We start from the raw sequence: 22,724 nt of genomic DNA, 5'->3' as shown, positions 1-22,724 counted from the left end.
TTCTAATCATAGAGCTGGGTCTTCTGTAGTGGAATCTATTCTATGACCATAACTGCTGGCCCTTAGACAATGGTCACCTTGAACTGATTCTTCCTCTGAAGGCATTTATGATTTAAGCACATTTCTTTCTCCTGTGTTAGACCCAGAGATCATTGCTCCCCATTTAGTGGAGTGAAAAGTCTGGGGAAGTTAGAAAATTCCCAATGTCCTGGGCAGGAATCACTCTGGCTGGAAGAGCGTGGTACTTAGTGATGTTCACAGCACAGCCAGCAACAGCACCCCCAAACATGGACGTGGCTGTACCCATGCTCCTGGAGTAGGGAGCTCACCTGAGCCCTAAGCAGGGCAATCCCGTGGGCTTTCACTCGTGTCTGGTCGTGTGTCCATCATTTCAACTCCCTGCACAAATTAGTCTTGACCTTCCCAGCTCACATGAGGGATGCGCTGGGAATAATAACGAAGTTAGTGCTAACCATGGCCCATTTCAGTAACAGCCCTCTAAAAATACATCAGGTTTATAAAGTATTCATGAATCTAAAAGCATTTGAGTGTAGTTTTAAGGTGAAAGCATTACCTCTAGATTTAGACAGACCAATCCTAACTCAGCCATGTGGCTGCTATGATGGACTGTCTGAGTGCCAACATCCTCACTTAACAAAACTGGGTCTCACTTCTGCGGAATGCCATGTGGATTAAAACAAAACAGAGATGATACAGGGCTTATAGCCTCATGACTGGATAAGAAGTGCTGAGAGAGAGCCATCATTATTACTCAATGTCTGAACATTGCAACAAGCTTCCTGCTTTTACTGCTTGACCCCAGCCCAAGTTCTAAGGCTTTCTCTATTTCTTAAAATTTACATGGACAAAATATGGGTGATGTACAGTTCATTTGAGCCTCTTTTATGGGCTATTTATTAAAAGTTTATCTGTGGTCTAAAATGACCACATAATTTGAATATTACCCTTTTGCTATTTTATTTTTCTTGTGTGGGAAATGTCAAGTGGGGTGGATTTGAAATGCTACTGACTAGGGATATTAAACATGTGAGTGTTTAATGACAGTTAAAAAAAAAAGTAACGCCAAGCATATGGGATCATTAAATTATTGAAGATGTTTTGCTGCAGTGGATGTATAAATAATACATGTTTAAAAGGTTATTTCCTTTACATTTCTTTAGGGAAAACTGAAGAGTCTTCTCATTTGAGTTTAAAGAGAACTGACAGTGGGAAAAAGGTCAATGAAATGTTCATTCATGCAATTTCTATGCCCCAAATCCCTGAAACTTCAAATAAGAACAAAACCAATTTTACAGAACCGTATCAAATAGTCTCCTTTATTTGTAGAGCAGAATGAGGCAACAGCTTTAATTTAGCAGCTAGGGAGGGAAAAGCTTAAAGTATATTAATAAAAAAGTTTCATATTAACCAGTATCACTTTTTTCCCCCCTGAAGAAAACCTCCAAATTGAAGTTTACTTCTACGGATAAAATCCAAAGAGGAAGCCAACAATTAGTCTCTGAAGCCTGTCAATTTCCTGACACATTAGCTTTTTAAGGTGCTAACCTCTTTTTTTCTGCACCATGATGAAAATCCCAACGACCACAGATTAAACCCCTGCCCCCAGGCATGGAAGCTTGATGCCTTAACAGCTGGACCACCAGGGAAGTCCTAATTTCCTGACGCAGTAGCTCTTTAGAATATGTTATTCTGAAAAAAGAGGATGTGTAGATGTTGCACGGCTTGTGGAGTCATGTATATTGTTCAGATAAACTGCCATTTGTTTTTGAGCCCTTAAAACTATTTTGCTCCAACCAAGACCCTCAATGATATTAACAACGGTGCTCAATACGGTGGCACACATGCTATAAGGAGAATATTAATAAATATTTTATTCAAAAATTAATGAATATTAAAAAACATTTAGATCTGCCTGCAGTGCAGGAGACCCGGGTTCAATCTCTGGGTCAGGAAGATCCCCTGGAGAAGGAAATGGCAACCCACTCCAGTATTCTTGCCTGGAAAATCCCATGGACAGAAGAGCCTGGCCTGCTAAATAACATGTCACTAAATAATCAACAACAACCCAAAAAAAGAAAAACGGAGGATGTGGAGTGACTGGGGACAGATCCTGGGAAGACGATGGAACCAGTTGCAGTTGCCCCTACCCAGGGCTGCCCTCCAAAGCTCTGGAACCCCCGGGAATTATATGACACGTGGTGTTTGACGCATATGGGTGGGGGGCACAGAATCCATAGTCTTTATCAGATATGGTCTTGAAGAAAGTTAAGATCCACCTCTTCTTCCTTTTTCCCTTTGGAACTGGCCGAGCGGAAGGAGGAGGTGACAGGGTGCAGGTTAAGTGGGGGAAGGAGAAACACCCCAGCTCTTCCCATGTTAATTAACCTCTCACCTCCAGGGAGCCTTTCCACCTCCATGAACCATGATCAGTAACGTGAAACTTTCAGCTGGTTCAATAAGGCGAAGCAAAAACTAATCACAGAATGTGAAGCTGAAACAGTACAGCAACATCAGAAAAAGACACACTGTCTTTAAACTTTTATTACTTGAATTAAAAAAAATTTCTTTGAAACTGTGCTTGTTTTCCCCTGAATGCTTGGTCTTAACCTCTTTCTCTGTAATTTTCAAAAATGGTTTGAAGTCTATAATTCAATGACAAAATTCGAGCATTTTTCTGATAATAAGGGGATAGTTTAAATATTTTCTTTGAATGGGAGAATGCATTTACTTTACAAGCTTTTAAGATATACTCTTCCTGAAAATATTTAAAATGTATTTTAAAATATTTTTTTAATTTTAATTTTTACTTTATTTTACTTTACAATACTGTATTGGTTTTGCCATACATTGACATGAATCCACCATGGGTGTACATGCGTTCCCAAACATGAACCCCCCTCCCACCTCCCTCCCCATAACTTCTCTCTGGGTCATCACCATGCACCAGCCCCAAGCATGCTGTATCCTGCGTCGGACATAGACTGGCGATTCGATTTATTTTAAAATATTTTAAACATTTTAAGAAATATTTTTAAAAATATTTAAAAAATATGTTCAGGCTTTAGATTCACTTAATCGTGTTACTTATTTGTACTGGTAAGAGAGTGAGTAAAAATTCCGCGAAAAATTGGATAGAGAGAGATTAAAGGATTTCTGTTGCCAAATTTAATCACATCTTTCTGATAATGGCAGTTCTCAGGGGATGCTAAGTGCTGGGGCCAGAATCCAAACCCGTCTGACTCTAAAGTCCATGTTCTTTCCTCTGCCTCCTTCACCTCTGGTGAGGTCCCTCTGTGACCCCCTCCCAGCCACAAAGTCCCCCCATCCCCACTCTGCACCTTAGCACCGGGGACAGATACCTGCATGCTCCTGGAAGGAAGAAAGGCCGATTCTGGATGAATCCCATCAGAATCCTTCCTCTAGAGGGGCCCTTTAAGCTGACAGGGGATGGCTACATAGAAGGGTGGTTGGACAAAACAGAAGACACGAGATACCAGCTTTCCCGCGAGGCTGCGGTGTGTGTCTGTTAGAAAGCATGGAGGACAAATCCATCAGAGCCTGAGAAGTAGAAACAGTAGAGAATGTTGTTGGCACTTTGAAAATAGCCAGCCTGGTTTGGATTCTACCCAAAAGCTAGAGAGGCGTAGCCCCGTTTCGGGGTGTGTGATGGCTTTTCATCCATCACGGTCAAGTGTTGTCCAGATACTCTTTCTGCAAACTCCTCATGACATTTCGGCAAAGGACAAAAGGCCCTGTGCTTCAAGGAGACTGACTAACATCTTAAGGAGACATATCTGAGGCACCCAGCCCAGCACCTGGTCTAAGTCTGGTGCTAAATAAACGACCGTTCTTCCTGGAGATACAAGGCCAGTGTAATTGAGAGGGAAACCGTTAGTCTCAAGTCTGCACAGTTGCCGAGTGTAGTGGCCGTGATAACGTCATGGAATGCTTGGATGGGAGGACCCTGGGGCATCATCTTCTGTCTTACTCCTTTTCTTTCCCCTCAGCTTTAGCGAGGTGTAATTGACCAATAGAAAGTGTGTATACTTCAGGTGTTCAAAGTGACGATTTGATATACGTTACATTGTGAAATGAGCACCACGGTTAGCCTAACGCATCATTCACATCATCATGATCCATTTGTGTTGAGGGGGTGGTAAGAACACTTGAGATCTATTTTCTTCGCAAATTTCAAAGATATGGTAACTGTAGTCACCGTGCTATAAATTAGATCACCAGCACTTGCCCATCTATGACTGAAAGGTCTGCCCTTCGACCAACAGCATGTCATCACCCCTGTCCCACTTCCTACCAACATGCCATTCCGAGCTCTGCTTCTGTGAGTCTGGAAGTTTTCAGATTCCACGTGCACATGAAATCATGCAGTGTTTGTCTGTCTCTGGATTATTTCACTGTGCTTAATGTCTCCAGGTTCATCCGTGTTGTCGCAAACGGATTTCCTTCTTTTGCATGGCTGAATAATATTCTGTTATACGCGCACATGTATGTGCATCACAACTTCATTCATTCCTCCATCGCGGGACAGCAGGTTGTCTCCATATCTTGTGAATAATAATGCTGCAACGATCATGGGAGTTCAGATATTGCTCTGAGAAACTGCTTTCATTTCCTTTGGATGTATTCCCAGAGGTAAGACTGCTAGAGCGTATGGTAGTCCTAGTTTTAATTTTTGAGGAAACTTTCTACTGTTTTCCAGAGTGACTGCACCAATTTACCTTCCAAACACTGTACAGGGATCCCCTTTTCTCCACTAACACTTATTATCTCTTGTCTTCTTACAACATCATCTTGGTAGGTAGGAGGTGATACCTGTTTGTGGTTAGATTCACATTTCCTGACAATTAGTGAGCTTGAGCCCGTTTTCATATACCCATTGGCCATCTGTGTCTTCTTTGGAAAAATGTCTATTCAGGTCCTTTGACCATTTCTCAACTGGGATTTATTCATTTGCCCTTGAGATTTATGAGTTCCTTACATATTTTGGATAGGAACCTCTTTTTTGATTTGCCAATAAATTTCCCCATTCTTTAGGCTGTCTTCTCATCTTGCTGCTAACTCACCCTTAACCAACACCAAAATCTGGCCAGAAAGCATAATTCATCAGAGACTTATTGACACAGCTTACAGAGGAAAGACGCGAATGATAAGGAAATGAGCTGGTGACAAGGATGTCTAAATAAACGTAGAACAGTCCAGTTGGCATCCTGTGTTCAGTATTCATTCGTCTCGTTCTCGGGAGGCTGATCTCTAGTCCCTGTATGACGATCTCTGAGCTCAGAAGACCCAGCGCTAGAAGTCAGACAAAACCAAATTAATTCTGTTCTCCCAGAGCCACACCTAACAGGGACTCCTATTTTAGAACGTTTTCTGGTAACAAGGTTAAGCCCCGATGGGCTAGGGAACTCAGTGAATCAGAATACACGCACTGGGACCTGGCAGGCACTTTACCTACAGCTGCAGCTCAGGAAAGGTGTGTTCACTGCCCTCAGGACCGTGACTGGGAAACGATGCTTGGCAAAGATGCACTAACCACGACAGTTTTCCATCCCTGCTCGGGGCTGTCCGCCCAGCCGCCCCTCCCGCTTCTCCTCCTCTTCGCTCCTGCACGAGAAGCAGCCGAGAGTGTCAGGAGATGAGATGACTCATCTGCTATCAGACTGAGTCCTTTGGGTTTGCCCTTTTGGCTGGCTTCAGCCTCTGATATTGGGAACGACTGTGTTATATTTGTGAAGGTTTTCATTTCATGGAAGACACTTGGACTGCAGTGGACTGGTGATTTAAAGTCCAGTGTGAGCTGCTGGCTGAGAGTTCTTTGTTTTCCATAATCCTTTGACTGGGACAAGAAATCAGAGTGTTTTCATCATGCTGCCCTCCGGGGGTCAGGGAGTCCTTCGCTTTGCGCTGTGTGTCTGGTGGTGTGTATTTGCACTGTGCTTTAAAGGTAGGTTTTATCTCTGCTTTTTCTCGTATTCCCTTTTTAGCTGCGTGTATATACGCTTCTATTTGTGTGCCACTGAGCAGAGATGGGATACTCTATGGATAAATATGGAGAGTGTTTGTACAGGAGTTACTCCTCAAACAGCTGTTAATTAACCTATTCATTTTTAATTGATTGACTTAACATGCAAAATGAGATTGGAGGGAATGGGGAGGGGAGGACAAGAAAACTTTGCAAACCATATTTTATTTTATTTTCCCAATGAAAATACACAACAGTAATAGTGGTACAATTTCCTGTCTATCTTTGCCATGGATGTATTCAATTTCTTTTTCTGTATTTATATGTTTTTTCAGAACTGTGGTTTATTAGCTGATACTATTCCTCAATCTATGGAACCTTTCGTTTTGTAGGTAATTGCCTTTGTTTGGGGAAATATGTCATATTCCTGTCCCGGGGTATGTCTCAAGAGGAAGGTCATTCATTTTCAAAGTTAGGACTTAGACTGCTGCTCCTCTGTCCATGTCTGCAAAGCCACACCTCCACGTGTGGTTGGCTTTGCGGGGATTTGCTTGTCAAGACTCATGGAGGGTTCATCTGAAATGTCTCAGAAGAAAAGTAAAATCTTAAAGGAGGAAAATAGGGAACAGGAGGATTTTTGTATTACCTGTTTTATGGAGAAATATCTTTATCATTATTAATAAAGATGGCAGGCAATGATGGTTTATGTCTAAAACTGTTCTTTCCTGTCTCAACAGACGGAACAAACTTATGGTTGCCTAGAGGAAGGGGGAGTTAGGGAGTTTGAGATGGACATGTACACACAGCTGTATTTAAAATCGGTAACCAACAAGGATCTGCTGTCTAGCACATGGAGCTCTGCTCAGTGTTATGTGGCAGCCTGACGGGAGAGTTGTTTGGGGGAGAATGGGTACGTGTATATGAATGGCTGAGTCCCTTCGCTGCTCACCTGAAACTATCACAGCACTGTTAATTGGTTATACCCCAACACAAAATAAAAAATTCAAGAAAAAAAATTGTTCTCTCCTGCTGAAATCTCAATGTTTCCATGGTTCCAAATGCATTTGGCAAAGAACAGTTTTTATTTAGCCGTGTAACAGCTACCATTCCATTTGCTTTTGCCTAGTAAGTTGTGCAACCCCTTAAATTTTTTTTTCTTTCAGGGCATAAATCCCTTTGGGAAATTTTAGCCTAATATCTCAGGTATCAAGTTTGACTTCTATGAGGAAAAATAGGAAAAGGGTATTAATGAGATGAATTGTGTCAAATGAAGGCAAGTAACCTACATTTAATGCATCCTTGGGAAAATACAAAGAAATATGATTACGTTATTGTCTGAAACTGAATGACTGAAAGAGCTATTGCTTAAGAACTTTGGGGGTTCTTTAAAAAACATTTCCAGCAAAATTTCCCTTAGAAACTTTGCGCTCTCACACATCTCCAAGGTAATTGAAGTTGAAAGTTGATTTTTAAAAGGAGGTGGGCTTAAGACCTTAATAAACTTGATAGCTATTTGAGTTTGTTCGATGAAGTTGCCCCAGCTACACACCCTTCTGGTTGTAGAAACAAAGGCCAGTCAGATCAGTCCTTTGTCAAGAAAGAGCAGGAATTTTAAAAAAAAATTTAATTCATGAATTAATTTTCGGCTGTGCTGGGTCCTCACTGCTGTGGGTGGGCTTGCTCTAACTGTGGGGCTTCTCAGTGGCTTCTCCTGGTGTGGAGCACAGACTCTAGGGCTCACAGGCTTCAGGAGTCGTGGTGCACAGGCCTAGTTACCTCGAGGCATGCCGGATCTTCCCAGACCAGGGATGGAACCCACGTCCCCTGCATTGGCAGGAAGTCTTACCGTTACACTGGACCACCAGGGAAGTTCAGGACTGTAGTTACTAGATCAGCGAGCTGGTGAGTTCTGTTCAGTGATGGAGCCAACCACCCACTTGGAAGCGCTCTTCCCAGCATCGCTTTGTTCACCCTCTCACCAGTCCTGAGCCGCAGGCCCTAATCTTGACATCTCCATGACAAAGGCAAGGAGCCTTGCCAAGAGGGCCAGGTGACCAGGTGACATTGTCCCGGGGGACGTTGATGCCCTTCCTGCCTCCTGGGGAGGGAAGGCCCTGGAACCTCCCCGTGGGCATGCTCTCTGCTTCTCTAACTCCTCCCTCTGTTTGGCCCAAAGGCTCTGCAGGCTGCGCATCGGAGGAGAGGCTCTTTCACAAGCTGTTCGCTCATTATAACCAGTTCATCAGGCCCGTGGAGAACGTTTCCGACCCGATCACCGTGTATTTCGAAGTGGCCATCACACAGCTGGCCAATGTGGTAAGTGCGAGGGGGTCACCATGTACCATGTGGCCTCAAGGGGCTCCAACTCTGAGGGGTCCGAGCAATTGCCACTCACTGCACAGGGGTAAATAAAGGGATTTAAAGGAATTCTCTGGCAATCCAGTGGGCAGTACTCCATGTTGGACTCCAAGGGCCCAGGTTTTATCTCAGGTCGGGAAACTAAGATCCCACAAGCCATGTGGCTCAGCAAAAAAAAAAAAACAAAAACAAAAACTTAAAAAAAAAAGGAACCAACAAGAATCTACGAAGTAACGGCCCTTCAAAGCTGGCCCATTGCAAGGGATCCACTCCCCCGAGGATGCTGTCATTATTTCTGTTTAGTTCAGTTCAGTTACTCAGTCATGTCCGACTCTTGTAACCCCATGGACAGCAGCAGGCCAGGCCTCCCTGTCCATCACCAACTCCCAGAGTCTACTCAAACTCATGTTCATTGAGTGATGCCATCCAACTATCCCATCCTCTGTCATCCCCTTCTCCTCCCGCTTTTAATCTTTCCCAGCATCAGGGTCTTTTCAAATGAGTCAGTTCTTTGCAACAGGTGGCCAGAGTATTGGAGTTTCAGCTTTAGCATCAGTCCTTCCAATGAATATTCAGGACTGATTTCTTTTAGGATGGACTGGTTGGATCTTCTTGCAGTCTAAGGGACTCTCAAGAGTCTTCCCCAACACCACAGTTCAAAAGCATCTCAGTTCTTCGGCACTCAGCTTTCTTTATGGTCCAACTCTCACATCCCTACATGACTACTGGAAAAACCATAGCTTTGACTAGATGGACCTTTGTTGGCAAAGTAATATATTTGTATCTGTTAAGGTAGTGTATCTTTGGGAATGTTCTCAGAACCAGTTTATGAAGCCAAGAGGCGAAGGGGGGCAGTTGAAGGGGGAATACAAAAGGAGTTGACTTCATCGTGCACTTATTATGTTCCAGTGTCTACACTTTGTGGCTGTCCTTTGCATCTTATAGCTGGGGAGAGAGCAGCTCAGGTCAGCCACGTTCCCAGTGACACATGATTACAGATGGCAGCACTGCAGCTCAGTCAAGCCTGTTTAACCCCAACACTCATGCCTGTTTTACTCTACAGATGAATTGCTCTAAGTCTCCTGTGTTACGGAATAAAGAAAAAGTTCACTTTCTTTTATACAGGGTTCCATCAAGTCCTGAGAAGCAGATGGCTGTTTGGAGGTCTTCATTTAAATTAATTGGTACCCTGTTCAAGGACAGGGAGGATGAGAGTTCTTTGTTTTGAACAATCTTGGCACCTAGGTGCTGGCAGAGGAGGTGTGGGGCCTGGTGCCCCAGTACCAGGCGGGTTCTGGACTCCAAGGTGTGGCAGGGGCAGGCTGGCCTGAGGCTATGGACGTGGACCAAATTCTAGGAATAGGCAGGCTCCTGAGGGGCATGCGAAGCATCTGTGAGACGGTGGTGTACAGACAGACGGCACATGGATGGGGGTGGGGAGGCAGCCGCAGACAGAGGAGCCCTCCTTCTGCTCAGCTTTGCTTGGGAGAAACGGTGGTGGCTCCAGGCGTGCCTAGGGGGAAGGCCTCAGATAAGGATCTGAAGTCTCGGGCCCACCCACCATGTTTCTCCAGCTTCCCAGGGCTTCTGGCTTCTGGCTTCTGGCCCAGGCTAGAAGCGTGTATACGCTGGTAAACACTGATTTTAAGAAGATCAGCCAGATGTTTTCTCCCACCTAGATGGGACCACTCATTTTTATTTTTTTAAATTAGCATTGAGTCCATTGGTCCCTTTTTAAAAAATAACTTTATGCACTTATTTATTTCGGGCTGTGCTAAATAAACTTATTCACTTAGGCTTCATTGCTGCTCGAGCTTTTCTCTAGCTGCAGCTAGCAGGGGCTACTCTAGTTATGGTGCGAGGGCTTCTCAGGGGGTGGTTTCTCTGTTGCGGAGCACGGGCTCTGGAGTGACTCAGCTTCAGCAGCTGTGGCTCACAGGCTCTGGAGCACAGACTAGGTAGCTGCGGCGTATGGGCTTAGTTGCTCCACAGCTTGTGGGATCTTCCCTGATCAGGGATCAAACCCATGTCTCCCGCACTGGCAAGTGGATTCTTCACCACTGAGCCACCAGGGAAGCCTCTGCTCATTTCTTTAATGTTACAATGTTGTATTAATTTCTGTTGTACAGCAAAGTGATTCAGTTAGATATATATAATATATATACATTTAAAAAAAGAATTCTTTTCCACTATGGTTTATCATAGGATATTGTGCTATACGGTAGAACCTGTTGTTCATTCATTCCATATTGAATAAATTACTTCTGCTGGCCCCAACTTCCCACTTTCTCATTTCTAATGTAAGCATTTAGCTACCAATTTTATTCTCAGAACGGTTTTTATCTGTGTCCCTCATATTCTGATGTCTTATGGTCTTGTTCCCACTCAGTTTTATGTATTTTAAAAGCTTCCCTTTGAGACCTTCTCTTTGACTCATGGCTTATTTAGAAATTTAATTCCTATGGATTTAGAGACTTTCCTGTTGTCTTTTTGTTATTGATTTCTAGTTTGATTTCATTGTGGTAAGAAGCACACTATGATTCCAACTTTGTAAAATTTTTGAGGTCTGTTTGATGGCTCATGATAAGGATATGATCTATCTTGGTTAACAGTCCATTCATGCTTGGAAAAGGGTGTGTTCTGCTGTTTTTGAGTGGTGTGTCTGTATACATCGATTAGATCCTGTTGTTCAGATTTTCCCTATTTTTGCTGATTTCTGTTGGTTGCTGGGAATCTCTAACTGTAACTGGGGATTTATCTGTTTCTTCTTGCAGCTCCGTCAGTTTCTGTTTCATATAATTCTGTTTTCAGTGCATGCAGTTAGGATCATTATGTCTTCCTATGGGATTACGTCTTCTGTCATTACTTAATGCCCCTTTGTCTTTAGAAATTTTTTTCCTCTGAGTTACTTTGTCCAATATTACTATCACAGTCCTAATTAGCATTTTGGAGGCCACCTGTTCTCATGCAGAGCACCGGAAGTTCCTGTGGGCCATAGGCATGGTCGCCCCTGAGTCGTGGTGAGACCTGGGGGTGACTGTGATGCAATAAAGCCCAGGCGTGCAATTACCAACTCCCTTCTAGAAGATTCTAGGCCATCTGCTGCTGTTTGAGCCTCACGCTTGGCCTTGGAGCACCAGAGAACTCTACACAGAGGGTGTTTGCTGCTGCAAGGAATGACCTTGGCCAGAAAGTTTACTGACTGAAGGATCTTCAGAGTAGGAGTGTTTCTATGGCCCCCTCTCATGGAGCCAGGACAGAGCCCCTGGCCTGTGTTTTTGGTGGCCTGGCATACCTGAAATGACAAACCGGAAGGCTTTCAAAACGTAGCCCACCTGGCCTTTCTGATCTCAGCCTCTGAACCTGTTGCTGCTGCTTCAGAATCGAGTCCACTTGAAATTGTAATTCCAATCCTTTAATTCAATCAAGGTGTCAACTCATTTATTTTCCCAAGAGAGAGACACAGGGTGATGGTTCCAAGAATGGAGGGTGGCACTGTGGGGTCTCGGGCCTCCTTCGCCTGCACTGTCTGATAGCAGTTCCCATGGCCGTTGGTGTGGGCTGACACTGGATGGAGAATGAGATTTCCCGACCAGGTCCTCATCCATAAATTTGGCTGACATCTCTGGGGATGTCTACCCTCCATGAAACAGGTCCACACCACCTGGAGCTCTGCCAGGCTGTGGAAGTACAGATGGGGAGAAGGGATACTGGATGCTATTGCCAGCTGATTTTAATCCTCTGAACACAGCGTTCTAGCTCACAGTGTGCTCTGGTTCTCTGAACAGTATATTCGTGGACAGAGAGGAAGAGTCTTTGGAAGATGTTTATAACTGTTATCTCTGAGAGCTTTCTGGGCTGCAGAGCTAGTCTGCTCCCAACTGATAGCCGATGGATTTATTGACAAGGCCCCTGCTGGAATCTGCAGGTCACAAGGTGACCCTCCTATGAACAGAAGGCACTGTCCTTAGACGTGGATAACTGTAAAGTCATGGACAAGCGTAGTCCATTTCTTTGCCTGCTCTGACCAATAGAAAGCCATTAAGGAAACTTTTGAAAACCCTGGGCCTTACCGTGACTTGACACAAACCTCTTTGGAGGAGGAAGCTGATGAGGTCTCCAGGGAGCGTTTTCTGGGGGCCGTGGAGAACCGCAGAGCAGCTCAGCGAACCCCAGTGGGCTGGGGTGCAACACGGCTGCTGCTCCCTGAGCTGTGAGCTATTCTCTCTGGAAGGTGCTCATGTGTCTGGGCAGAAACGTTGGTAGGTGCTGGGAACCCACTGCTGCGCTAGTGACCATCAACAGCCTCCTAGCGTTGCACTGTGAGGCTGCTGAAGGTTCTGGATGTGTCTTCAGTATCTACTCCACTGGGAGGTGGTAGCTACTTAGGAGCACATTACATTTGGGATGTCAGCCTGGAATGCATTTCTTCCAGAGAGCTCTGTGACCCTCTGCAGGTCATTTAGGTACTTACTTGAACCATCTCCTCAGAGAAGCCTTCCTGCTCCACCCAGTCTAAAAGGAATGTGTATGCACGTGTGCACACACACACACACACACACACACGCCACTCAATCCCTCTTTATTTTTTCCCATTAGACTTATCACTGCCCTATATTATGTGTGTGTGTGTTGCTCAGTCGTGTCTGACTGTCTGTGACCCCATGGACTGTAGCTCCCCAGGCTCCTCCAGACAAGAACACTGATGGGTTGCCATTCCCTTCTGCAGGGGATCTTTCCAACTCAGGGATCGAACATGGGTCTCCTGCATTGCAGGCGGATTCTTCACCATCTGAGCCACCAGGGAAGCATCTTACATTGTATCATATATCTATTTTTGATTTTCTGTCTCCTCAGCTAATAGCTTAGATACACACGTGTATGTGTTAGTCACGTCCAACTCTTTGCATGGACTGTAGACCACCAGGTCCCTCTGGCCATGGGATTCCCAGGCAAGAATACTGGAGTGGGTTGCCATTCCCTTCTCCATTAGACACACATACATAGGGGTATTTTCCAATCCTGGTGATTTCTGTAACCCCAGTATTTATAGAGCACATAGTAGGTACTCAATAAATATTTGTTAATGAATGAGTGAAGCAATCGGCAGTGGCTTGGGTGAGAGTGAGAGATGTGTAGTGGGGAGTGGCAGGATCCAGCTGGAAGGCTCTGTGCTGAGCTGAGCTGACACCTTGAGGAGCGGCTGGACTCAGGACTGAGAGCCTAGAGGGTGCTGGGGCAGAGCTGGGGAAGAAGACCACAAAAACAGTGATGCCCCCCATCATCTGCTGGATGTCCCCTCCCTCCTCCCACTCTCCGTTCTCTCCCTTCTTTTCTTTCAGGAGATCAGAAGGCTTCGTGGGCTGCAGAGGTCAGAAAGCCTTCACAGAAAAAGTGAAGCTTCAATCAGATTTGAAAGACAGTAGTAAAGCCACATTTCCTTTCGAAGTCAACAGGGTGGGGACCAGTGTGGAAATATTGTATTTTTGGTTGGTTTTTATAAGTTGCCTGTTCAGTCTTCTTTGTTTTCCTCCATTAGCACGAACTCAGCTCAGCTCCTTTTAGTTGTGATTTTCGCTCTAAGATTCACTTCTCTTAGCAGGTACATTTGAGGCTAAACAAAGCATTGTTTCCTCTTCCCAGGATGAAGTAAACCAGATCATGGAAACCAACTTGTGGCTACGTCACGTATGTGTCTATGTCATTTACTCTTCTCTGGGAACTATGTCACTGACATGCCAGTTCAATAATGTCCAGGGGATAAAATCCACTAGCACGCCCGCTTTCCATCTCCAGTTTATGACAGAGTATAAAATATTATCTATCTCCAGAGCCCAAAGCCCAATCTGGCAACAGCTGCCTGGCTGTAAGCTTCAGGGGCAGAACCTAGGGATAAAGTTCTCACCGACTCTGTCCTTTGAAGGTTTCTGCTCTCGGGTCTCCGATTTTCGTTTGTATCTTGAGCTCCAGAGCCAGATGCTTACCCACTCTTTGATTCTGCTGTGGCTTAGATTTCCACTATTTGGTTTAATCAGTCATGCCATCTTATTCTTCCTTTTGCTCTTAATCTTTTGTGCAGATTTTGTAGTAAACCTATCATCCTAGTATCTTTTTATTATTAGAGACGGATTGCTACTAGAGATTGAACATAGTCTATGGAACTTGGACACTGAGTCTATAAACTTGACCAGCTAATCAATAATCAATAGATACATATCTAATATCCAATGGATAACCTGTTTTTGCCCCAATCAGCTCAACCACCTTGTTCCTCTTGAGTTTAATCCACCAGCTTTTGGTAGAAACCAAAGTAAAGTGAAAGTTGCTCAGTCATGTCCGACTCTTTGCGACCCCATGGACTATACAATCCATGGAATTCTCCAGGCCAGAATACTGGAGTGGGTAGCCTTTCCCTTCTCCAGGGGATCTTCCCAACTCAGGGATCGAACCCAGGTCTCCCACATTGCAGGTGGATTCTTTACCAGCTGAGCCACCAGGGAAGCCCAAGAATACTGGAGTGGGTAGCCTATCCCTTCTCCCAGTGGATCTTCCCAACTCAGGGATCAAACCAGGGTCTCCTGCACTGTGCATTTCCACATTCCAAGGACTATGTTCAAGCTCTAGTAACAATCCACTTCTAATAGTAAAAGATAGTATGATGATAGGTTTATTGCAAAATCTGCGTGAAAGATTAAGAGCAAAAGGAAGAGTTAGATGGAATGACTGATTAAACCATGTACTCTCCAAATAAAAACCTTTTCAAAAAACTGTTGAGCCAATATAGAATTAACATTAGAAGAAAGTGAACAATTTTTAAAACTGACTCCTATTTCCTTCAGATCTGGAATGATTATAAACTGCGTTGGGACCCCATGGAATATGACGGCATTGAGACTCTCCGTGTTCCCGCCGAGATGATCTGGAAGCCCGACATTGTTCTCTACAACAAGTATGCGCACCTGACAGCCAGTCTTTTTCCAAAGCTGCCTTTGGCGCAGGCGGACCCGAAGCACAGGGGAGTCACTAACGGTGTCTGATTTACTTTGCAGTGCGGTCGGCAACTTCCAAGTCGAAGGCAAGACAAAAGCTCTTCTTAAATACGATGGCATGATAACCTGGACTCCACCAGCGATTTTTAAGAGTTCCTGTCCTATGGACATCACTTTTTTCCCTTTTGACCATCAAAATTGTTCCCTGAAATTTGGTTCCTGGACTTACGACAAAGCTGAAATTGACCTTCTAATCATTGGCTCTAAAGTGGACATGAATGAGTTTTGGGAGAACAGTGAGTGGGAAATTGTCGACGCTTCTGGCTACAAGCATGACATCAAGTACAACTGTTGTGAAGAGATATACACAGACATTACCTACTCCTTCTATATCAGGAGGCTCCCGATGTTTTACACCATTAATCTGATCATCCCCTGCCTCTTTATTTCATTCCTCACTGTGCTGGTCTTCTATCTCCCTTCTGACTGTGGTGAAAAGGTGACGCTTTGCATTTCAGTGCTGCTTTCTCTGACTGTGTTTTTGCTGGTGATCACAGAAACCATCCCGTCCACGTCTCTCGTGATCCCCCTGGTGGGCGAATACCTGCTGTTCACCATGATCTTCGTCACCCTGTCCATCGTGGTGACGGTGTTTGTGCTGAACATCCACTATCGCACCCCGACCACTCACAACATGCCCACGTGGGTGAAGGCGGTCTTCCTCCGGCTGTTACCCCAGATCCTGATGATGAAGAGGCCTCTGGACAAGACGAAGGAGGCAGGAGCTGATAGAAACCCCAAAGGAGTCTCCAGTAGGCCTGCCAAAGTCAAGTTTGAGCACCACAAAGAGCCCAGACTTCTTAAAGAATGCTGCCACTGTCACAGATCCGGTGGACCTGCCACCAGCAAGAGAAGATCAAGTCATCAGCCTTTACAGTGGACGGCTGAAAATTCGGAGCTCTCGCCTGAAGTCGAAGACGCCATCGATAGTGTTCACTTCATAGCAGAAAACATGAAGAACCAAAATGAAACGAAGGAGGTAAATGCATGAGCCCTCTAGCCTGTCCGCCCGCGGCAGTCCCAGGGGCCCTGCGCAGAACCCTAGTCAGAGCTCCAGTGTGAGTTCTGTTTGCAAGACAGTCAGAGAGTGGGTGCCCTGAGATCCAGCTCTGTGAGGCTGCAGTTATGGGTGAACTGCCCTGGTGAAGGGATGGAGTAAGGGGAAGCCTCAGAGCAAATCTTCACCTCCAGAAATGTCAACTCAAGTGCAATCTGCTTAAAATAAACACTCAGGGCAGTCTTGGTTTAGTTAGACTGAGAGCCCCTGCTTAAGGAAGGCTGGGAGAAGGAAGAGCCAGCCTAGGGACAGGACGGAATGCTGCAGCTCCAATCACACAGGGATGCAGGTGCTGGTTGAATGAGCTTCAGGGATATTTTTAGCATCAACTCAGTTGGCTCCTGCTGCCCAGGGCCTAACTATAGCAGGACAGGCCTCCCCATCCTCCAGAGAGAGAGAGCTCAAGAAATGTATGCCAACTTTCCATCCCATCATGATGACTAGCTAGGCGCCTCTCATGCCAGGGGTCTGGGTCTGACCTGATGGCAGCTGCCAGCATCCATATCTCCTAACGAAAGGACATGGCAGACCTGAAGTCTGCCCATTGGTGCCAGGGAGGAGGACAGTGAGTGCATGTCACACAGGTGGAGGGGGGTTTGTATCAGCAGCAGGTGAGCCTGGGACTCCCTTCTGTGAGGACACCTTCGTCAAACCTAGGGGACAGTTGCTCGGACTTCAGCACCACCCGGTAGGGCTCTTAGAGGTTGGGAACAGGAAGGGCAGGAGAAGCGTAAGGAACTCTCCACACTAGAGTGATGCCAAGGTCTAGAGGGCTGCTGGCTCTTGATGGGGGACCATCATCCTGCAGGGCTTATCCCCCACCCTCTGCTGCCTCAAACCCAGTTCCTGGACTTGCCGCAGGGTCAGGAGGTTCCACGGTGCTCATGACAAGAGTGGGTGAAAAATGTCCCACTCTATCAGTTAACAATGGATGCTGCAGCCGTCAAGCCTTCAGTCACTGCCGTCAACCCCAGCTGTGCACCCTGAGGGGCCTCAGGATGGAGAAAGTGGGATACTGGCCCTAGACAGTTAAGGTGCACATCCAAGGAATGATTTCCGTAGGCCCAGACTCTTGCCTCTTCCCACCTATAGAAAAGCAGTAAATTCATTAACTTGAGATGCCTGATTTTCCGTAATTAACAGTAATCTTTTTAAAAACTTAAAAAACAATTGAAGGATAGCTGATTTACAATGTTGTGCCAGTTTCTGCTGTACAGCAAAGTGACTCAGTTAAACATATATATATATATATATATATATATATACATTCTTTTTAAGTATTCTTTTCCATTATGGTTTATCCCAAGAGATTGGGTAGGGAGGAGCCAGGATATATAGGAGGTTTTGCAACAAAAACCAGGCAGCTGAAACAGCAAAGGATGACCATGGCAGTCAAATGCAACAGAATGTTCTGCAACATTGTCTGATATTCTGACTACCTGGTCTTTGTTGCAAACGTGAACGTGAACGTGAAGTCGCTCAGTCGTGTCCGACTCTTTGCGACCCCATGGACTGTAGCCTACCAGGCTCCTCGGTCCATGGGATTTTCCAGGCAATAGTACTGGAGTGGATTGCCTTTTCCTTCTCCAAGGAATCTTCCCAACCCAGGGAACGAACCCGAGTCTCCCACATCATAGACAGACGCTTTACCGTCTGCGATCTCAGCCAAAAGGCCAATCTCCTTATTATCCTGACTCCTCCCTTACCTCTTCAGGGCAGTCCCTCAGAGCGATCTCAGAGGCTGCCTCCCAGGCTTGAAGTCCTCAGAAAATCCACCGAATAAAACATAAGTCTCGAGGGGAGGGGAGGGAGGCTCAAGAGGGAGAGCCTTACGTTTATATAATTATGAGTGATTCGAGTTGCTGGACGCCAGAAACCAACACAATATTGTAAAGCAATTTTCCTCCAATTAAAAATAAATTAATTCTCAACTTTTAGGCTGTGCTTTTTTCTCAGTTGATGCAAGAATGGAGCAATCTGAGCAGCTCTTTCATTGCTGCTACTTGCAGCCAGGCTGGAGAAGGGAATGGCAACCCACTCCGGTGTTCTTGCCTGGAAAATCCCACAGACAGAGGAGGCTGGCGGCTACAGTCCACGGGGTCGCAAAGAGTCAGACTTGACTGAGCGACCTACACACACACACACACACATATACACACACACACACACTTGCAGTCAGGAGAAGCCCTGTGTGCCCTGCAGGAGCCTGCTGACTGCAGCCTTCTGCCCCAGGACTGATGGCGCGCACGCACTCTCCATCTGCAGGCAAAAGGTTGTTCTCTGTGTATACTACAGAGGAGACACGGGTTAACCAGAATCGTAGGGATACTTGCTTTAAAAATTGTGAGTGAATCTTCTGTGCAAAGGAGGCAGCTTTTATTTGAAATAGAGCTTATCTCCCATGGTTTTCAGTTTTTACAGATGCTTGACGTTTTGCCTTTCAGGTAGAGGACGACTGGAAGTATGCTGCCATGGTGGTGGACAGGGTGTTCCTGTGGGTGTTTATAATCGTCTGTGTGTTTGGAACTGCAGGGCTGTTTCTCCAGCCGCTCCTGGGGAACACAGGGCATTCATAAGGATGGATTTTCCTTTCATCTTCAGAAATGTACAGACACTGTGTTTATTCCCCCATCACCAGGAAATGGAAAGAAAACTTCCCACCAGGTCCCCATCTAGATAGAAAAAGAGGGCCTTACTGCCAATGGCAAGCCTGGATGGCCCTCCCTTGGGGGTGCAGAGGGGTGCTTTAAGACCCCAGGGTCTGGGACCTGATACCGGAGCCCAGAGCTGGCAGCCCCCGCAGGCTTCTGTCTGTACACATTTGGCTTGCAGGGACATGATTGACCCACAGTCCAGCAGTCCAGTGAGACATGGAATCAATGTTGAGCCACGCTAAGAGGTGTTCTTCTGCTTCTCCGGTTTATATACTTCTCAGTATAACGACACCTGCCAGACATGCAGCTTTGGACCTTGGACTTGCTGACGCCAGCAGCACCCGTGACCTTGTGTGTGCTTGCTTTCTCGTGCTTGTCTCTGGGACGTGGAGCCCACGCTGCGGCATCATTTGACACAGTAATTGGTAAAAAGGAACAGCAGGGAGTCGGTCTACCCTTTGAAAGAAATCTTATTGAAGTATAGTTGATTTTTAATGTCGTGTGAGTTTCTGCTACACAGCAGAGTGACTCGGTTACACACACACACACAGACACACACAGACACACACAGACACACATACATCTGTTCTTTTGCAGATTCTTTTCCATTATGGTTTACTGTCGGATGTGAATATAGCTCCCTGCGATGCACAGTAGGACCTTGTTTACCCATCCTATATACACTCCATTTGCTAATCCCAACTCCCGGTTCTTCCCTCCCCCGCCCCCACCGTTCCCCTGTATGTAATTCGATTCATCTGGCAAGAGACTTCAGCGGTGACCAGCACTATGGGAGGCATGCCGTGGACTCAGAAATAGGCTCTGTCCACACACTTAGAGCTTTTTAGGAAAAGTCGTAAACACGGAGGTCTCCAGGGTCAGGGGTCACGCGGGGAATGTGACCAGAGCAGTGCAAAGCATGGTGAGCTCTGGCTGGCGGACCTGGAGCCACCTTTGCTGTGGGTCCAAACGGTCTCTCTCCTCCTTAGCCGTTTCCACTTGCTCTGCGTAGCTGAGACTGAAAACAAACGTGTTTCTTCTCGAAGGAATGGTGATCTTGTATCTTTCGGAGTATTTCCTTTCTGTGAGAGGGAGAACCTTGGATATTCTGTTTTATTCTACTCTCACTTATTATTTTATGTTTTGTATACACTTATCATAACAATTTTAAAGACGCATTTTAAAGTAGAAAAAAAAAACTACCCTGACTTAGGAACTAATTTCGTTTTGCCTTTTCCATTGGAGTCCCTGTCTAAAGGCACATGTAATTGGACACCTCAGATTTACCTTTTGGTTTTATATTTTGCTATTTTCTCCACATCATGTCAGCAGCCTTTCTCCGTGATGGTGTGCAGTCTCGAAGTACAATTTTTGTGACTGCATAACCTCTGTTGTGTTGATACACTACAGCTTCTATTCCTGATATCCACCAGGATTCTTGACCTTCTCTTAATCAATGGAAATTGATGGGAGGCCGGACGAGAAATTCGGGCGAGACTTTATTGAGGTTTCTGTGTCGGAGGAGGGAGCGCAAACCAGCATCAGGCGCCCTTGCTCGCTCCTGGAGGCAAGCAGGGCAGCCGCGGGGGTCCAGGGCTGCTCCTGGAGGGGTGACTTCAGTGGTCTGCCCACCTCTTTGGCGGTGCTGAGTGTGGGGGCAGAGTACCCTGCTTTTGCTTCCGACTCTTCAGAAGTGTCAGTTGAGTTTCTGGTCTGTGTATCCTGTCCAGAATTGGCTCCAACTGCTCACGCACACAGCTGGTTTTAGTCCCTTGTGTTTTGTTGCTGGAGGAGACGTTTGTCCAGGTGCCAGCCCTACAGCAAAGGGTCCCGGGTCCCAGCCTGACTCATTACCTAGTGCCAGTTCTTCTGTGTCCATCTCATCCTGGGGCTTAAGGCCTGCTCTGGAGCCCAAGGCACAGGTTACTCTGTTTGAAAGTCTTTTAACTCATCATGTCATGTGAGCAGAGCGCCTCTGTTTCACCTGTCTTCACAGAGAGAGTTACTTGTTTCTTGATACCTTTTTTTAAACGATTAAGCCAAATCACTATTTCCTGTCATTGTTTAAAAGTTTTAATTGTGGTGAATACACATAACAAAGGGCACCTTCTAAACCATTCTCAAGTGTACAGTTCAGTGGAATTAACTAACATTAATTAACATTAATTAATTAACTAACATTCCCACTGATGTGCACCATCCATCCATCCCCAAAACACTTCATCTTGCAAAACTAAACTCTTACAAACTCTTGCAAAACTGCACCCATGAAGCAATACATTTTGAATTATTTTTGAGGCGCCACCATGCTCTTTTCCATACCAGCTGCACCATTTTACATGCTCCCCACCAGTGCACAGGGGCTCTGTTTTCTCTACACCTTTATCAACATGTGTTATTATTATTTTTTTAATAATAGCTTTTCTTTAATAACAGCCACCTAATGGGTATAAGGTAGTATCTTGTGCTTTTGATTTGCTTTTCCCTGATGATTTGTGATGGTAAGCATCGTTTTATATACTCACTGGCCATTTGTCTAACTTGTCTGGAGAAATGTGTATTTAAGTCCTTTGTCCCTTTTAAGATCGGATTAGTTGCCCTTTTGTGGTTGTTGAGTTGTAGGACTTTTTAAAATATATACTATATATTAACTCCTTGTCATATATAAAAATAAGACTTTAAGAACTGCATAACAGGAAGATGGGGGTGTTCTGTGATCCTTGGGGGGGGGCACTGGGGGGGATCTTGTAACAAGCAAACAAACTAGCAACATACATTTAAAAATATGACATAAGCACTTGAACAAAAGAAGGACCACAGCATGGAGGTGTCTTTGTGTATCTGACAGAAAGAATCAATGCCTTAGTGGCACGGAGCTCATGGATTATTTAGTGTGACTCTCTTTAGCTCAAAAGGCAAAGTGGCTTGCCTGTGATCACGTAGCTAACAAATTCAGCTCTCGAGCTCACACCTCCCGACGCTTAAAACGTCTCCCTGCCCCTGGATAGTTCAGTCTCTTTCATGAGACAGAATCGAAAAAGACAGGAAATCAACTGACTTGTCCTGTCTCCTCCCTTCCCCATCCCCAAGTCCTCCCAAAGGCCAGGGAAAAGCTCTTCCCACTATCAGCGAGTGTTAGTCACTCAGTTGTACCCGACTCTTTGCAACCCCGTGGACTGCAGCCAAACAGGCTCCTCCATCCATGGGATTCTCCAGGCAAGAGTACTGGAGTGGGTTGCCATTTCTTTCTCCAGGGGATCTTTCCCAAGCCAGGGATCGAACATGGCTCTCAGGCACTGCAGGCAGACTCTTTACGCCCTAAGCTGCCAGGGAAGCCCTGTCAGTAATCAGAAAGAAGAAAGCTTTGAATGCAAAGCAGGTAGCAAGAGGAAGCAGCAAATACTCTTAGTTTAGGGAGGTCAGGACTGTTGGGGTCCAAGCTTTCTGTAGCAGGGGCAAGGGACACAGATCACCTGCGGGCAGCATGTTCGTCTTCAGGATGAGATCAGTCAGTGCTGAGCGGAATAGCAGACATTGTTGGGTTTTCAAGTCCCTGGTCCAAGTGAAGCACCCTGAGGGTTTTTCCCCTAACCGCCCCGTATGTT

The 22,724-nt window shown here is 45.6% G+C and overlaps 1 protein-coding gene across 1 annotated transcript; it reads left to right on the top strand.

The window, feature by feature from the left end:
- The first annotated feature begins 5,904 nt into the window (after positions 1-5,904).
- CHRNA6 (cholinergic receptor nicotinic alpha 6 subunit) lies at positions 5,905-21,818 on the top strand. Its single transcript, XM_069572833.1, has 6 exons — positions 5,905-5,983; positions 8,178-8,317; positions 14,003-14,047; positions 15,199-15,308; positions 15,409-16,387; positions 18,910-21,818. The coding sequence occupies exons 1-6, from the start codon at positions 5,905-5,907 to the stop codon at positions 19,039-19,041; spliced, it is 1,485 nt and encodes a 494-aa protein (XP_069428934.1). The 3' UTR covers positions 19,042-21,818.
- The last annotated feature ends 906 nt before the right edge of the window (positions 21,819-22,724 follow it).

This window comes from Ovis canadensis, chromosome 26, assembly GCF_042477335.2.
Source record: "Ovis canadensis isolate MfBH-ARS-UI-01 breed Bighorn chromosome 26, ARS-UI_OviCan_v2, whole genome shotgun sequence".
Classification (NCBI taxonomy): domain Eukaryota; kingdom Metazoa; phylum Chordata; class Mammalia; order Artiodactyla; family Bovidae; genus Ovis; species Ovis canadensis.
The sequence above is the reverse complement of the archived record's forward strand: the minus strand, read 5'-3'. Positions and strand labels throughout refer to the sequence as shown.

Bases quoted from the DNA above. Each gene is read 5' to 3' on its own strand.
- CHRNA6 (XM_069572833.1), top strand. From the start codon at position 5,905: ATGCTGCCCTCCGGGGGTCAGGGAGTCCTTCGCTTTGCGCTGTGTGTC. The intron at 5,984-8,177 runs GTAGGTTTTATC...TTTGGCCCAAAG, and splicing joins ATTTGCACTGTGCTTTAAAG to GCTCTGCAGGCTGCGCATCG. The intron at 16,388-18,909 runs GTAAATGCATGA...TTTGCCTTTCAG, and splicing joins ACCAAAATGAAACGAAGGAG to GTAGAGGACGACTGGAAGTA.